This window comes from Pelobates fuscus, chromosome 6 (genome assembly GCF_036172605.1).
Source record: "Pelobates fuscus isolate aPelFus1 chromosome 6, aPelFus1.pri, whole genome shotgun sequence".
NCBI classification, from domain to species: Eukaryota; Metazoa; Chordata; class Amphibia; order Anura; family Pelobatidae; genus Pelobates; species Pelobates fuscus.
The window spans coordinates 281,275,163-281,291,294 of NC_086322.1; the positions used below are offsets into that span (position 1 = coordinate 281,275,163).

The 16,132-nt window shown below is 40.7% G+C and overlaps 1 protein-coding gene across 1 annotated transcript; it reads left to right on the plus strand.

The window, feature by feature from the left end:
• Positions 1 to 7,772: 7,772 nt before the first annotated feature.
• On the plus strand, positions 7,773 to 14,863 carry TMEM101 (transmembrane protein 101). Its single transcript, XM_063425536.1, has 5 exons — positions 7,773 to 7,997; positions 12,028 to 12,208; positions 12,619 to 12,765; positions 13,958 to 14,295; positions 14,453 to 14,863. The coding sequence occupies exons 1-4, from the start codon at positions 7,867 to 7,869 to the stop codon at positions 14,264 to 14,266; spliced, it is 768 nt and encodes a 255-aa protein (XP_063281606.1). The 5' UTR covers positions 7,773 to 7,866; the 3' UTR covers positions 14,267 to 14,295; positions 14,453 to 14,863.
• The last annotated feature ends 1,269 nt before the right edge of the window (positions 14,864 to 16,132 follow it).

The window sequence follows — 16,132 nt, forward strand, 5'->3', positions numbered from 1 at the left end:
AACACATTATCCCAACACTGATCCCGATTGGAACGTAAATGGTGCTGATATGGTTCAACTCAGAGCCTATAGAGACGCTATAATTGCTGGCATGAAAGCAGGAGGAAAGAAAGCCATTAACATGTCGAAGACAGTTGAGGTGATTCAGAAAAGCGATGAAGCGCCCAGTGTCTTTTATGACCGATTATTGGAGGCATACCGCTTGTATACCCCCTTTAATCCGGAAGACGCAGACAATTCCCGAATGGTTAACTCCGCCTTTGTCAGCCAAGCATACGGAGATATTAAGCGCAAGCTACAAAAGTTAGAAGGGTTTGCAGGTATGTCCATCACCCAACTAATGGAGGTAGCAAATAAGGTCTATATGAACAGGGATACAGAAAGTAAGAAAGAGGAAGAGCGCAAGATGCGTAAAAAGGCTGATATGCTAGCGGTAGCGATCGCAGGCGTAGATAAACGGGGCCCAGATAGAGGCAATAATAGATGGAGTAGGGAGCCTTTGAGTAGGGATCAGTGCGCGTATTGCAGGGAAGAAGGGCATTGGAGGAACGAATGTCCGCAAAGAGAGCAGTACGAGAGAGACCAACCCAGGGCAGGCTACGGAAACTTTAGAGGCAGAGCGAGAGGTAGAGGAGGCCCCGGAGGGAGTAATGGTTATAGAGGGAGTAATGGGAACAGAGGAAGTGTTAGGGAAGACAGGTATATTCCAGCAGCGCAAAGGTCCCGCGATAGAGAAGGTAGGGACTTCGTAGGATTGGCTGACACGGTCATGGAGGACTATTGATACCGACCGGGCTCCATCCCCCTTGGTCGAGCGGAGCCTATGGTCGATGTATCAATAGGGGGAAAAAGGAGTGCGTTCATGATCGACACTGGTGCTGAACATTCAGTGGTGACTAATCTAGTTGCTCCTCCATCTGGAAGGACTATTACTGTGATAGGAGCAACTGGAAGAAGTGCTGAAAGACCGGTTCTTAAAAGTCGACTCTGTACATTGGGAGGCCACGTAGTAAAACACCAATTCCTTTATATGCCTGAATGTCCAGTCCAATTGCTGGGACGTGATATGCTATCAAAATTACAAGCGCAGATTACGTTCCTACCAAATGGAACAACATCTTTAAAGTTTAATGGACCTTCAGGTATTATGACTTTATCCGTACCAAAGGAAGAAGAGTGGCGACTTTATACAGTGTTGACTAGCCAAAACCCTAGGAGTGATGAGACATTATTTAACATACCAGGAGTTTGGGCAGAGAACAACCCACCAGGACTGGCCCGCAATATTCCACCTATAAAAATTGAACTGAAACTTGGGGTTTATCCAGTGAGCCTAAGACAAAACCACATCCCACAGAAGGCTAAGAAGAACATCCAATCCTATCTGGATAAGTTCATACGGTATGGTATCCTAAAATTCTGTACTTCCCCCTGGAACACCCCATTGCTGCCTGTTCAAAAGCCCGGTACAGATGAGTATCGACCTGTGCAGGACTTGAGAGCAGTCAATGATGCGGTTGTTAGTATACATCCAGTTGTACCCAATCCATATAACCTGCTTGCTTTAATTCCGGGCGGGGCTACTTACTTCACAGTCTTAGATCTCAAAGATGCCTTCTTTTGCCTCCGAATTGCCGCAGAAAGTCAATGTATTTTCGCTTTCCAATGGGAGAACGCTGTAACGGGCTCAAAACGCCAGATGACTTGGACAAGACTGCCCCAAGGGTTTAAAAATTCACCTACCCTATTTGGTTCAGCCCTAAGTCAAGATTTATTGGATTTCGAGTCTATCCCAGGAGAATGTGTATTGTTACAATATGTAGATGACTTGTTGATAGCAGCAGTTACAAAAGAAAAATGTCAGCAAGCAACGCACAATCTACTACATATTCTCTGGAAGGCAGGATACAAGGTGTCTAGAAAGAAGGCTCAGTTGTGTTTGCCAACTGTCAAGTATCTGGGATTCCATATCTCTGAAGGTCAAAGGATTATGGGGCCAGAGAGAAAAGAAGCTGTCTGCCAAATACCAATACCCAAGAATAGAAGACAAGTGCGAGAATTCTTGGGGGCAGCGGGCTTCTGTAGGATATGGATTCCCAGCTATGCGATACTAGCAAAACCTCTGTACGCAGCCATCAAAGGTACAGAGCACGATCCCTTCTTATGGACCCAAGAACAGCAAACGGCATTTGAAGATGTGAAGAAGGCTTTGATGAGTGCCCCAGCATTAGGTCTACCTGATCACACACGACCATTCTACTTATATGTACACGAGCAAAGAAGAATGGCTGTGGGAGTATTGACACAGTACTTGGGATCATGGCAAAGACCTGTTGCCTACATGTCTAAGCAACTGGATGCAGTGGCCAGCGGACTTCCACCTTGTCTAAGAGCCGTAGCTGCAGCCGCCCTGTTAGTAGCTGAAGCCGATAAACTCACTCTGGGTCAAGAACTTTATGTACGAGTCCCACATGCAGTACAGACGTTGTTGGATTACAAAGGAAATCATTGGTTTAGTAACAGCCGTATGACCAAGTATCAAGCAATGTTGTGTGAAAACCCAAGAGTGCATTTAGAGACTGTAAACACCTTAAATCCAGCTACCCTTTTGCCACAACCTACTGAAAGTCAACATGATTGTTTGGAAGTAATGGATGAAGTATTCTCAAGTAGACCAGATCTTCGTGATTTTCCCATCCAGAACCCCGATGTTCAATATTATACCGACGGCAGTAGTTATGTGAAAGAAGGGATCCGCTATGCAGGATATGCAGTAACAACAATAGACAAGGTGATAGAAGCTCGGCCACTGGCGAAAGGAACATCAGCACAAAAGGCAGAATTGATAGCACTAACACGAGCGTTACAATTGGCTGAAGGTTTAAGAGTAAATATCTATACGGACTCTAAGTATGCGTTTTTAACCACTCATGCCCACGGAGCTTTGTATAAAGAAAGAGGACTACTGAATTCAGAAGGCAAAGAAATCAAGTACGCAGCTGAAATCCTACAACTATTGGAAGCAGTGTGGGAGCCGAAAGAAGTCGGTATTATACATTGTCGAGCGCATCTGAGAGGAGATGGTGATGTAACCAAGGGAAATCGGATGGCAGATAGTGCAGCTAAGCGTGCTGCTGAATCAGGAAGACAGGAGTATGTGGGGCATATAGCTGCTCTAATACCAACCCCACTGTCTCAATGGACTCCAGTTTATACAACTCAAGAAGAGGAGTGGTTAAAGACTGAACCGGGAAAGTATTTGGAGAACAAGTGGTATCAGCTAGAAGATGGAAGAATAGTCATACCAGCATCACTAGCAGTAGAAATTGTCCAAAATTATCATAACGGGACACATTCTGGGAGAGACAGTACTGAAGAATCTCTCAGGAAACATTTCTACATACCAAGATTGTCCAACTTGACTCAGGCCATTGTACGCAGATGTGTAACGTGTGCTAAGAATAATGCAAGACAAGGACCAGTAAAGCCACCAGGAGTCCAGTTTATGGGGGGACTCCCCATGTCCGATCTACAAATAGACTTTACAGTGATGCCTAAATCGGGTGGACATCGTTACCTGCTGGTAATTGTGTGCACCTATTCAGGCTGGGTAGAAGCATGTCCTACTCGTACAGAGAAAGCAGGAGAAGTTGTGAGATTCCTGCTACGAGAAATAATACCCCGATATGGACTACCCTGTTCTATAGGATCGGACAATGGTCCAGCTTTTGTTCACCAGTGCCTACAACAACTGACTCATATGCTTGGTATAAAGTGGAGGCTTCATACTGCATATAGACCCCAGAGTTCTGGTAAGGTAGAGAGAATGAATAGAACTATTAAGAACCAGTTGGCTAAAATGTGTCAGGAAACCCAACTTAAGTGGAACGTTCTCTTACCTATAGCTCTATTGCGAATCCGCAGTACCCCTACCAGAAGGATGGGCCTCTCTCCTTTTGAAATCATGTATGGGCGACCACCTCCCGTACTTGGTAACTTAAGGGGGGATTTGAGTCAGTTGGGAGAAGGAATTACTCGGCAGCAGGTTGTAGAGTTGGGTAAGACTATGGAGGAGGTACAGAAATGGGTACAAGATAGATTACCTGTGAATATTTATCCCCCTGTTCATAGTTATCATCCAGGAGACCAAGTGTGGATTAAAGAGTGGAATAATGTACCGTTAGGGCCCAAGTGGAGAGGTCCTTATGTTGTTCTTTTGTCTACCCCTACAGCGATAAAAGTAGCAGAAGTGACTCCGTGGATACATCACTCCAGGGTTAAGCCAGCAGCAGTTGATTCTTGGCAAGTTACAGCAGATCCAGAGAATCCCTGCAAGATCCGGTTGAAACGCACTACTCAGTCGGAGTAACGAGGAATTATTGTGGATTACAAATTTTATTGTTACAGGTGTGAGTGAGAAGGCCATAATAAAGCCTGTCCGCTTACCAACACATAGTGTATAAGCCAGGAAAGTCTCGAAGGGACACCTGTGAAGACGAGCAGAACTCCATTCCCTGCAGCCCTCACATCCTGGAAGCTGAGGTTCCATCGCACGGACGAAGACTGAGGATGACGGCGAAAGATGTGCTTTTGATTGTGTTTATTTACATGTGTTTTTATATTCAGGAAGGTAGAGGTACCGACACTCCTAGCTGTGAGGTATGCATTAAGACTACGAGAACAGGTAACCATATTTCCCAAACCCTAATTTGGCATTCACAATACGAGTGTAAAGGAGATGTATCGAGATGTAGATACTTAAATATAGACTATAGTGTGTGCCATTTAGGAGTAGGAGAACCTAAGTGCTTCAGTCCAGAGTATCAACCTCGTACAATTTGGTTGACTCTCAGGAATGGAGATCCTCAGGGGACCCTAATTAATAAGACGGTGTTAGAATCCGTACATTCTTCGGGTGTTCTGCTATTTGATGCGTGTAAAGCGATATCGAGTGGTAGAAAGCCGTGGAATGTATGTGGGGATCTTAGATGGGAGAGGACGTATGGGTCTAATGATAAATATATTTGTCCCAGTAGTAAAAATAAATATGTAAGTCCTAGATGCCCAAATAAAGACTATAACTTTTGCCCATATTGGTCTTGTGTGGGGTGGGCGACTTGGGGACAGACAGTAGATAAAGACATGATAGTGACTAAGTTGCCGACTAGCCCTTATTGTAAGTCTATGGAATGCAACCCAGTCCATATACTTATTAATAACCCCGACAAGTTCCTAGATAAGTATGGCAATTTATTTGGGTTTCAGATATACGGGACGGGTTTAGATCCTGGGACATTATTGTTTATAGGGATAGAGACTGATACGGTATCCTCCCAGACTCATCAAGTATATCATTCCTTTTATGAAGAGATGAGTATAGATAATAAGATCCCCCATAACGCTAAAAACCTGTTCATTGACCTAGCTGAAAGTATTGCCGGTAGTCTTAATGTTACCAACTGCTATGTGTGTGGAGGTACTAACATGGGAGACCAATGGCCTTGGGAAGCAAAGGAGGTAATGTCCGGTTCTGAGGCAGTTGACCAACTAATATCTACACAAGCCGATTATCATATGAGTGTTAGAGGTAAATCTGAGTGGAGATTAAAGACCTCCATCATAGGTTATGTTTGCATAGCAAGGAAAGGAATAATGTATAACACTTCTGTAGGAGAATTAACTTGTCTAGGGCAAAAAGCTTATGATGATGATACAAAGAATACAACTTGGTGGTCGGCTTCAAATGTCTCAGAACCATCTAACCCGTTTGCTAGATACGCCAATTTAAAGGATGTGTGGTTTGATCTATCTATCACATCTACCTGGAGAGCCCCAGCCAATTTGTACTGGATCTGTGGTAAGAAAGCCTATTCGGAGCTGCCACAGGACTGGGAAGGGGCATGTGTGTTGGGTATGCTCAAACCATCCTTCTTCTTGTTACCAATTGAAACAGGTGAGACTTTAGGTGTTAAAGTGTATGATGTGAATCATAGGAAGAAAAGGGGACCCATAGAGATAGGCACCTGGGAAGATAATGAATGGCCTCCCCAGCGTATTATAGACTATTATGGGCCAGCCACGTGGGCTGAGGATGGTACCTTTGGTTATAGAACCCCTATTTATATGCTCAACCGTATTATAAGATTACAGGCGGTGGTTGAGATTATCACAAATGAGACATCACAAGCGCTCAATCTTCTAGCGAAGCATAACACCAGGATGAGGACAGCAGTCTACCAAAATAGATTAGCCTTGGATTACCTATTGGCAGTAGAGGGAGGTGTATGTGGGAAGTTTAACCTAAGCAATTGCTGTCTTCAAATAGACGACGAAGGGCAAGCAATAGCTGAGCTTACTAGCCATATGGTTAAACTAGCGCATGTGCCTACTCAGGTATGGAAAGGGTACAATCCAAGTAGTTGGTTTGGTAGCTGGTATGAGTGGTTTGGAGGGCTTAAGGCAGTGGTAGGTGGAGTCCTACTGATTTTACTGTTGTGTCTACTCCTGCCGTGTCTTATACCCCTAGTAGTTAGGTCTGTGCAAAGCCTGATAGGAAGTATAGCAGAGAGGAAGGCTGCTGCACAGATAATGGCGATATATAAATATAAGGCTCTAGATCAGGGAGAACCAATGCAAGAAGATGAATGTTGAAGATTCACATCATAAGATAAGTCTGGTCTGGTTCAAGGTAACTTGCGGTGTAAGCAAAACTAAGGTTATGTGATGCCTCAAGTAATTGTAAAATATCAAGAGGCATCAAAGGGGGGAATGTGGTGGAATCTCGGTAAAAATAAATTTAGTAGGCCGAGATTACCACGTGGCATGTGTACGTGCATATGCTGACGTATCGATCAGTTGGTTGCACGAGGCAAGATACGATCAGTAGTGTACGGAGCATGTGCAAGAATACAGGATATAGTATTCCCCCTCCTCCATTGTGCTGGACAAGCCATGCGGTCAAACAGGAAGTTAATTCTTATTTGTGTTGATTGGTTAAGAGAATGTGCGGGTGGAGCTTAATATGGGAGGAGTTATATGCCTATATAAGGAGCCTGCACTATTGTCCGGGGCTCAGAATTTGCTGTATTTTGGTGACATTAGTCCCTCTGAGTCCCGATCGGTGATCCAATAAAGAATCTCTTCCTTCCTGAAGAAACCTGTGTCCATCTCTCTGTGCTTGGCTTCCGTCAGTTTCTCCGGTATCAATGTCATTTTCTATTTCACATATATTTAATGTGAAAAATCAGAAACAACTAACACCCCTCTTAACTTAAGTAAATTCCTTAATTAATTAAAACTGACTGCTAAACTTTAAATAATATCAAACTTGTTGGGTTGACTGATTGCTAGAATCAGACCACAGCTGCAACACAGTGAATATCAAAATATCAATGTGCAGGCCTGCCCCTTGCTATACAATCATATAAAATATTGGGTGACATGTTGCTAAAGTAGGAAAGTATTGATAAGAGGATTTGGTTCCAATTTACTAAGCTCAGAATTTCTGGAACAACTTAAAGTGTGACATTCAGAAACCAAAATCTAGAGCCAAATAACTAAATGTATTGTAGTCTGAATTGCACAACGAATTATATTAGACTGGCCCTCAAATAAAAGAAGAAAAAAAAAAAAGAGTTGGCTAAAAATAAAGCAATAAAGTAACGGAAGTGACGCAATTTTTTTGGTTGGCGGAAGTAGCGTGGATGGCGGAAGTAGTATCCGTAATGGCTGGCAGAGGTTGTAGGTTGGTTGGCGGAAGTGTGGGGTTAAAATCACGGAAGTGACGCGTTTCTCTTGGTTGGCGGAAGTAAGGCTCCGGCTGGCTGGGTTGTCCATAGACTGTCAGCTCCCTAGTGTGAAGGCAGAATGGCGGCGGGTGGGCGAAGGAAAGTCCTGCAGCTGGTGACCCGGTTTGGGGTGCTGCTCCTCACCCGGTGCCCGTTCTGGTTTTGTTTCAGCCAGTTAATGCTGTATGCCGAGAGGGCAGAGGCAAAGAGGTCAGTGCTGTGTAATGATATACATGGAAAGCAAATTCTATATATATATATATATATATACACCCTCTGTGTGACCGAATATACACTGTGTGACCGAATATACAGCATCTAAATATACACTGTGTGACCGAATATACAGCATCTAAATATACACTGTGCGACCGAATATACAGCATCTAAATATACACTGTGCGACCGAATATACAGCATCTAAATATACACTGTGTGACCGAATATACAGCATCTAAATATACACTGTGTGACCGAATATACAGCATATACATATACACTGTGTGACCAAATATACAGCATATACATATACACTGTGTGACCAAATATACAGCATATAAATATACACTGTGTGCGAATATACAGCATATACATATACACTGTGTGACCAAATATACAGCATATAAATATACACTGTGTGCAAATATACAGCATAAATACATATACACTGTGTGACCATATACAGCATAAATACATATACACTGTGTGACCAAATATACAGCATAAATACATATACACTGTGTGACCAAATATACAGCATAAATACATATACACTGTGTGACCAAATATACAGCATAAATACATATACACTGTGTGACCAAATATACAGCATAAATACATATACACTGTGTGACCAAATATACAGCATAAATACATATACACTGTGTGACCAAATATACAGCATAAATACATATACACTGTGTGACCAAATATACAGCATAAATACATATACACTGTGTGACCAAATATACAGCATAAATACATATACACTGTGTGACCAAATATACAGCATAAATACATATACACTGTGTGACCAAATATACAGCATAAATACATATACACTGTGTGACCAAATATACAGCATAAATACATATACACTGTGTGACCAAATATACAGCATAAATACATATACACTGTGTGACCAAATATACAGCATAAATACATATACACTGTGTGACCAAATATACAGCATAAATACATATACACTGTGTGACCAAATATACAGCATAAATACATATACACTGTGTGACCAAATATACAGCATAAATACATATACACTGTGTGACCAAATATACAGCATAAATACATATACACTGTGTGACCAAATATACAGCATAAATACATATACACTGTGTGACCAAATATACAGCATAAATACATATACACTGTGTGACCAAATATACAGCATAAATACATATACACTGTGTGACCAAATATACAGCATAAATACATATACACTGTGTGACCAAATATACAGCATATAAATATATACTGTTCAAATATACTGCATATAAATATACACTGTGTCCAAATATACATCATATATACATAATATACATCATCTAAATATACACTGTGTGCAAATACAGCATCTAAATATACACTGTGTGCAAATACAGCATCTAAATATACATTGTACCCGTATATCTAAATATATACTGTTCCAATATACATCTAAATATATACTGTGCCCAAATATACATCATATACATCTAAATATATACACTGTGCCCAAATATACATCTGAATATACACTGTGCCCAAATATACATCTAAATATACACTGTGCCCAAATATACATCTAAATATACACTGTGCCCAAGTATACATCTAAATATAAACACTGTGCCCAAATATACATCTAAATATAAACACTGTGCCCAAATATACATCTAAATATACATCATATACATGTAATTATACACTGTGCCCAAATATACATCATATACATCTAAAGATATACACTGTGGCATAATATACATCTAAATATATACTGTGCCGTAATATACCTCTAAATATATACACTGTGCCGTAATATACATCTAAATATACATCTAAATATATACACTGTGCCATAATATACACTGTGCCCTAATTATACATCATATAAACTGTGCCCTAATTATACATCATATAAACTGTGCCCAAATATACATCTAAATATATACACTGTGCCATAATATACATCTAAATATATACACTGTGCCATAATATACATCTAAATATACACTGTGCCCAAATATACATCATAGACATCTAAATGTATACACTGTGCCATAATATACATCTACATATACACTGTGCCATAATATACACTGTGTGCAAATATACATCGTATACATCTAAATATACACTTCTACAGTGATATTATTATTCTATCCTTCATACAGTGATATTATTATTATTAATATTATTATATCCTTCATGTAGTAATAGTATTATTATTATTATATCCTTCATGAATTGATATTATTATTATATTTCCAACTTCATATAGACTTTAATGGAGTTGGAAATGGAATCAGACAGAGCATTGGTAAAGCTTACTAATGAACTGTAATTTATCTAGCCCTTACTATTTTGCATAAAAAGTCTAATATTAATAAAAAATGATAGAAAAACCTATTTTGAAATCATTTGGGGGGGGGGGGGGGGGAGAGGAGAGAGCCATTTTCGTTTCGTCCAAAGGCATCCTGAATTTTCGGTTTCAGCCTTTTTCATTTCGGTGCATCCCTACTATATTCTGCATATTTCTGATAATTAATATCAGTCTTGTAATTTATCGATAACTCATCTCCCCCAGTCATCTGGAAACTCCAGCTGAAGAGACGCCTTGTCGTGACCACGTGAAGCCTTATACGTGTATATGTGTCTGAATGTAGCATCTAAATGTATTTTATCAGGGGCGTGGAAATTGTAAAAAGACTTACTTGTTCATGGGACTAAGGCAGTAGCCTCTGATCTACATTTCCAGACACAAAATTAGTTCAACTACAAAGATTGGGACCCCTGTCCAGAGCCTGAACATGGAAAGGGAATTTTGCTAAACTCTGTATTTTCACAAATTATATCTGAATGGAAAAACGGAGGCAAAAACCGCTTATTGGAAAAATTTTATTTATTGCACTATAGTGACAACATGGCTATAGTCTCTCCATATTGAGTGTGTGTCCTGCGTGCTCGCTGTGCGTGAGGACATCCAGCAATCAAATCCCTAAAGGAAATCATTAAAACAATGCATTCCTATAAGGAATCCTAATGTGGGTGTGGTTCTTGTCGCGCATGCACATAAGGTCTCCCCTGCCGGCTGACGTCAGCGGGGGAGGAGCGTGGGCGGAGCCTGTCCCATATGCCGAGGGACATCTGCTATGGATTCAGGTAAGTGACTGAAGGGGTTTTAACCCTTCTGCATCGCAAGAGAGGGGGGGGGGGGGTGGGCACCGTAGGAACCTATAGTGCCAGGAAAAAAGGCTTTGTTTTCCAGGCACTATAGTATCCCTTTAAGTATTAAAGCAGTTTAAGAAACGTAAGACATGTTTTTAATTATGATCCTACCAGATGGAATTCTTTCACTTTTATGAGGAATCCATGATCACGCTTTGATGTAACCAGAAAGTAATCTGCAGCTGAATCTCAGCTGTTTTCATTGGAGGCTTGGAAGATTTTAAAGAGTTTGTGTCCAGCTCTATCTGGATAGATAACACATATATGTGGCTGCTATAAACTCCTTCCTACGCAAACGCATATGGAAAAGCACCAGGATTGGCTGAGAATGGGATGTATGGATTTGGTTCTCACTAAATGTTAAAAATATATAGTAAATTGAAATGTGTTTTTTATTTATATATATATATATATATATATATATATATATATATATATATATAATTAGTAAATGTTATATTTGTATCTAAATATAAAATCTATGTATGTATCTAGATATAAAATATACATAACATGAATAGTTGAAGGACCCACTGATTTTCCCCATCCACATATTAAATGTGTCACCTAATTAAATGACTTTTCGTTGTAGTATTTTCCATCACTCTGTTGGTTTTGACATTGTGCCGTCCTGGTCACACCATATTTCTACTGACCAATGTTATTCTCATTATACTAACTGGTCTCAATTTATGGAGTTCCTTCCACTGTAAATGTCCATATTATTCTTATCCCATCATTCCCTTTACTATTATATTACTTGTCTTTTATGTTTTCCTTCTATATACCTTTTCAGGAAGCCAGATATCCCTGTTCCATATCTCTATTTTTATCTGGCGGCCTCTGTAATCTGTGCCAGTTTCATGTCTTTCGGCGTTAAACGGCGCTGGTTTGCCTTAGGATCGGCCATGGAGCTGGCAATCGGCACCTACGCTGCCCACGTTGGTGGATATGTGCATTATGGAGACTGGTTGAAGGTGAGTTATGCTCAATTTTTATTTTCACTAAAATAAAGCTGACAGATTATGTTCACCATTACTAGTGGATTTTGGGTAAAAGGCTTGGTAAATATTCCAAGATAGTCCTACAATAGGTGCTTACTATGTATTAGGAGGGTAATTTTTTTCGAGTGGTTTCTAGCAATGAAATTTCATGGAAAGTGTTGTAAATCTCTGGGTTATACTCCCAGAAGAACTGTGGGTAAAGTATTCAGGTAAAAATAAATAAATTACATTTTAGGTCTGTTTAGAAAAACTTTGAATTATGTCACTGGATCCATGGATCATCCATTTAAATTTTTTTATTTAAGTACTTACATTAAAGCAAGGCCTACTTCTATATGCCCAATATCACAGGTGTTGTTTGCTAATCTCCTTGTGTAATCCAGGTCAGGATGTACTCACGCACCATTGCTGTCATTGGTGGCTTCCTGGTTTTGGCCAGTGGTGCCGGGGAGATCTACAGACAGAAGCCACGGAGTCGCTCTTTGCAGTCCACTGGACAGGTCTTCATAGGGATCTACCTAATTTGCATGGTAGGTTGTGTGTCTGAGACCACGTGGCAGTAGGATTGTTAGTTGGAGGGGAGGGTAATATAAAATGACAAATATTTTCTCTTTGCAATCTCATATATACTAGAGAGAGATTTAAAAATAAATATTTTGTTCTATTGTGAAAGTCCTGTCTACATGGTACATTACCACCTTTTCTTTGTTCACTATACTGATAATACATCTTGATCTAGATTTTTCGTGATCCAGGTTGTGACATTTAAAGCACTTCTAACAAATTTAAAGGGACACTAGAGTCACCAGAACAGCTGCAACTTAATGTAGTTGTTCTGGTGTCCAGGGCATGTTCCTGCAGGCTTTTTAATGTAAATACTGCCTTTTCAGAAAAAAAGACAGTGGTTACAAAACTGCCAAGGAACACCTATAGTGGCAGTCACTCAAACTGCCACAAGAAGTGCTTCACTGCTGCACTGTGTTTTGCTGCGCATGTATAATAGCCTGCTAATACTTTCGTATTGGAAAGCATTGGATTGGTTGAAATCATCAAGTTTGATAATCTCTGCCATAGAGGCAGAGTCAGCCGCGGCGAGACTGGCGTGGGAGAAAAGGTGAGCCTGAGACCTAAATAGTTATTTTATCACTATAGTGTCAGAAGTAAATGTTTGTGTTTCTGACATTATATAATGTTCCTTTAAAGCTAAACTGAACTAAAAAACATTCTCCCAAGTCGGCAATGCTTCCAGTTTGGCTACATTGCCCTTAAATTGACTTTGAATTCCTGGCAGTTCTCACCATCCAGCACTCCCCCAAGTAAACGGTCACCATCCCATCTATTCTCTGCTAATACAGAACAGAAAGTCGCTGCTTCCTTTCCAGGAGAGCAGAGTGGCAGTCGGGTAATGCCCATGCCGCCCCTAGAAAAGTGGAGGTGCTGACTGACTGAGGCAACATGGCCTGTTTTGTAGGGTATGTGGGAAGAGAGATTTAGATTTTGGTGAAAAATGACAGAGGTGCTGAGGAGGAGTGGATGATGTCAGGTGTGTTTTACTAAAGAAATATCTGTACTAAAAACACAGAGTATGACCTCAGGTGACAAGGTCCTCCTTCCTTTTCTTCTTTCTTGTTTTGATGAAATAATTAGTAATTATTACTACTAATACGAATGATGGAGACTATTGCGCTTTTAATGTGTATCTTTTTCCCTATTCCGCACCAGGCGTATACCTTGCAGCACAGTAAGGAGGATCGCCTGGCATATCTAGAGTTCCTGCCGGGAGGCGAACCCGCCCTGCAAATCGTCTTTATCCTATTTGGGATCTTGGCTTTATCTTTCCTATCTGGGTATTACGTGAGGATTGCTGCCCAGGTTCTAGCAGTGCTGCTTCCTCTAACCCTACTCCTCATAGATGGCAACCTGAACTATTGGCACACTAACAGACGGGTGGAATTCTGGAACCAGATGCGACTCATTGGACAGAACATTGGCATCTTCGGTGCTGCTGTTATAATAGCCACGGATGGCTGATATGGATGCTCTACAAATCACTACAGGTGGTAAGGAACCTCCGTACCCTCGAGGATAAAGTTGGCTCTTGATTAGGTTATCATTGTGTCGCACTGCACCAATCAGCAGTATGAGAACACATTGATGTCTTCTTAGAACGGTTTCAGTATCTCATTCTTTCTCCAAACTATTCCCTCTCCATTTCAGATCTGACCAACAATCCCTGCAAGAATACCCAGTTCTTTGACTTCTGGATCATACAGTCTATTCATTCTATCGACATATCTCATGCTGTCAGAGCCTTAAAGAGCATAATCGGAACACTAGGAGGAAAAATGGATTTTTATTTATTATGTTAAAAAAGAATGTACCTTTGTGTAAAACCAAACTGCACCTTTTTAAAAGCATGTTTGTTTATTTTACTGTCAGAGCATTGGCCTCTTTTTAAAATGAGTGAGTTTATTTGGAAGATAGGGACTTCAATAACCGCCCCCCAACCTATTGATGTAATTTACAATCTCTTCAGCAGTATATTCGATATAAGTGCATTTTCATAAATTATTCTTATCCATTCACATCCCCCTTATTGAAAATGAATTGTGAAAGAAAATGGCTTAAAGTGAGGCTGTCACCTGATGTATTTTGATAAAGTTCCTTTTCTTTTTTTTTCTTTTTTTTAAGAAACGTCTGCTGTATGTGTTTTGTTTTTGGTTTTAAAAGGTATGGGTTTTTAGATTCTGTAGAAAACTCAACAAATCTTTTCTCTTCTTGTTTAGTATAATTGCCAAGATGTAAACTTAGTGCACACGCATTGATATGTTCAAGAAGGTCAGCTGGATTTTTGCCGCCATGATCTGCCCACCGTGCGATATCACAATGCCCACCTATATAATCTGCCATATGGGCCAACGCCAGTGCTGCACACAGTGTCTTTTCTCTTTTCTTAAAAAGCCTGCAGGGACAGGTTATAGACACCAGAACCACTACCTTAAGCTGTAGTGGTTCTGGTGACTATAGTGTCCCTTTAATGTGAGGTAAATTAGAGATTAGTGCCACTAATAATATATTGGATTGCCTACTTACCACCAGATGAGAACAAGAGGATGATGATGGGCTCAGGCTGCAGTCTGGCTCCACTGGTCTGGTGTTAAAACAGGCTCGCTGGAGGCAGTGCTCACAAAAATCAGCGAACAGGAAGCAGCTCCATTTTTTTTTTCTTACAAGACCCACCCATAAGCATTATGCCTTCAAGACCCACCCATGAGTGCATTCACAGCGAGTGGAGTGTATGTGTGTAGGGAATGTGTTATGTGTTATTTAGGGATGCACCGAAATTAAAATTCGAAACCGAAAAATTCAGGATGCCCTTGGCCGGAAATCGAAACTGACTTTTTTTCCCCAAATGATTTTAAAATGGTATTTTTGATAATTTTATTAATATTCGACTTTTTAATTGTTAGCCGGCTCTAATAACTAAACTAGGGGGGAAAACAACCAAAACAAAAAAAAGAATTGTTTTCAGCTTTGCTAATTTGGCCTAAAATAAGAAAATCAGTTTTAATTTTCCTTTCATTTCCTCACAATTGACAGCTAAGTAATAAACCTGAATTTATTACTAGGTCAAAGAGGTACCTGTTGTAAAACTGCAACTCCCAGGAGGCTCTGTGAGCCTAAAGGGTGAGAAAGCATGATGGGAGTTGTAGTTCTCCAGCACCTGTCGCTGCAGGTTCTACATGTGCTGTCCAGGTACGGCCCTCTCACCCCCACTGCTGCTGCACTCCTCCCCCAGGCCGACAGGGGGCAGGCTGCTGTCTCCTCCCAAAGACAGGTGTTCTCTCCCCCTAGTGGAGGTTGCAGGTGCCGGGGATGTCCGGTGGGGTGGTCCCC